The sequence below is a fragment of the Lepidothrix coronata genome, unplaced genomic scaffold, assembly GCF_001604755.1.
Source record: "Lepidothrix coronata isolate B3197 unplaced genomic scaffold, Lepidothrix_coronata-1.0 Scaffold203, whole genome shotgun sequence".
NCBI classification, from domain to species: domain Eukaryota; kingdom Metazoa; phylum Chordata; class Aves; order Passeriformes; family Pipridae; genus Lepidothrix; species Lepidothrix coronata.
In genome coordinates, this window is record NW_016690383.1 from 508,982 (window position 1) to 511,275 (window position 2,294).

A 2,294-nucleotide genomic window follows, 5' to 3' on the forward strand; every position below is an offset into this window, starting at 1 on the left:
TGCCAATGAATTTAATCCCTTTACTTTTCCCCAGCAATGGTTTTAGAAGGGTTGAACTAAGCACAGTGTATTTATATAGAAATATATTCACACACATATACATTTGTGTAAGTCTTGTGTCCCTGTTTGGACACACAAACCAGTGCTTGGCTATGGCAGCCAGTTAATTTTGTCAACTGAGCAGATGTATGCTTGGAGAGGAGTTGAAAACTGTTGTTATAAGAACATTTTGAAATGCTGGAACCTACCATTGAAGCCACAATAGGGAGGAAGAGGGTGGTGGTGGCCACGTTGCTGGTGCACTCAGTGAAAGTGGCAACGAGGAGACACACTAGGAAGGCAATTGCTGATTGAGGGACGTGCTGCAGAGGGGTCAGTTGGGTACCTAACCATGCAGACAGACCAGATTTCTGTAACAAAAAAAAAGAGTGCTCTCAGGATAGTAGGCTGGAGAGGAAATAACCACATTGCAGTCCAGTTACAGTTCTCATGTCAATTCGACCTTCCCTTGTCATAACAGTTCTCATACAAACTGCTCTCTGCAGAAAAACATGTAGGAGCCAATGTTCATAGAGAGGATCACTTGTTAGGTTACCCAGAAATAAACCTGCTTTCCCTTCCAAAGAATTTGAAAGAAGAAGATACTACATTTGTAGTGCATTATTGATAGCTCAGATCATTAGTTGTACATGATCAGTATTTCGGGCACTTTTTAATGTAAACAAAGGTCTTTGAAATAATTTTCTAAAATGCTTTTATGTATCTTAGCAGCTGTTTTAGTGATTTAATGTGATTTCATCACATTATCTGAGATAATTATCTGAATCTTTTCACACCCTCCATTCTTCTCAGTCACTGGAAAGTCCCAACATCATCCCTGTCATTCTGGGCCTTCTGCTGCAGCTTTTTTGTATTTGATGACTTATTCTAGAATAAATCATTCTAATTTCTTAAATCTTTCCTTTAACAAGCACGTTTCCCGTTCTTACTGCCTTCCTCTTTCTTTATACAGCCATATATTGTTGAAGACTGATAGCCAAAACTGAATAAATTACTGTACCTGAGGACTTAGTCCTGAGAGAAGGATTATATTTTACATGGTTTATGTATGATCAGCCTGCCTATAGTTTCCAGTTGTTTGCTTTTTTCTCAGTAGTAATATTAAAACACTGACAAGAATAAGGTGTATGAGCAGGTTTAAAACTCAACCTGTTGTTTCCACATCTTACATTTCTGATACTTGATTATTTCCTCCTGTTTCCCAAACTGAGCTGCATCCTTGTTTTCTAGAAACACTTTTACAGTTAATTTTGATCTTTGAATTCTAAACTAGTATTCCGGGCACTTGAAGCCTTTTCCAGTTTTTTTATTGTTTATATACTTCATAATTGTATTTATCATCATTTACCATCACTCAAATTGTTACTGAAAAACAATGTGTAGCACTGCACTCCTGGCAGGTTCCTGCAGAAGTACAGCAGCACATCCTTTCAGTCCGATGATTTTATCTGCTCCTGAAGTTTCTCTAGCAAGCTCTAAATTTGTCTTCTAGCAGTTTAATTTAAATCCTATTTCCATAAGTTGTTTGTTTGAGATAGTTTAGAGACCCATCCTGGGTACATTATCTCCTCACACTTGCCACATCAATTAGTTTTTATTTAAAGAACCTTTAACGTGTTGAGGTAGTTTCTTAATCATCCACTTCTTCAGAAACACAGTTAATCATGTTGTCCTGATTGGTAGTACCATCCCATTGCACAGCTAACAATAAGGATTTGGTCTAATCACAGGACTCCTCCTAAGGATGGTGAGGTCTGTCCCACTGCCAGTAGCTGAGGAAAGGAACATTCGATGCTCCCAGTGTGCCCTCTTGTGTCCTGGGACAGCATGAAGAGCAAGGTGGAAAACAACCAGGAAGACACAGATCCCAGGTAAGCCAAGGAATGTTACCTCACTGCCTTTGGCTAAGGCAAAACCACCTCCCAGCAGAAACACAATACTCCATGGCATTTTCTGGTGAACTGTCTTCCAGTCCAGGAGAGGTGGAGGTGCTTGGAACTTTGACTTGCCATCTGAAATCCAAAAAGATTTTGTAAGCCATATTACATTCTCCAAAGAAAGGAGAACTTCTTGGTGGGACATGACTTTAGTCTGAACATCAGGAAAACCTTCTGTCAGCAAGATCTGGAATTACCTCCCAAAGCAAATGCTAAAAGCCTCACCAACAAAGGTTTTAAAACTTGACCTGCAAAACCACTAATGAATGATCTGCAGCTGCTTCCAAAAGCACAGTA

General features: G+C 39.4%; 1 protein-coding gene across 1 annotated transcript in view; it reads right to left on the reverse strand.

Annotated features, from left to right (window-relative positions):
• The window catches only part of LOC108505949 (solute carrier family 13 member 2-like), an 11,919-nt gene that overhangs the window by 2,129 nt on the left and 7,496 nt on the right, over window positions 1-2,294 (reverse strand). Inside the window, exons 7-8 of the mRNA XM_017832468.1 lie at window positions 1,951-2,072; window positions 249-410 (exon numbers count right to left, since the gene is read on the reverse strand). Coding sequence (XP_017687957.1) covers window positions 249-410; window positions 1,951-2,072 — 284 coding nt within the window. The remainder of the gene's footprint in view (window positions 1-248; window positions 411-1,950; window positions 2,073-2,294) is intronic.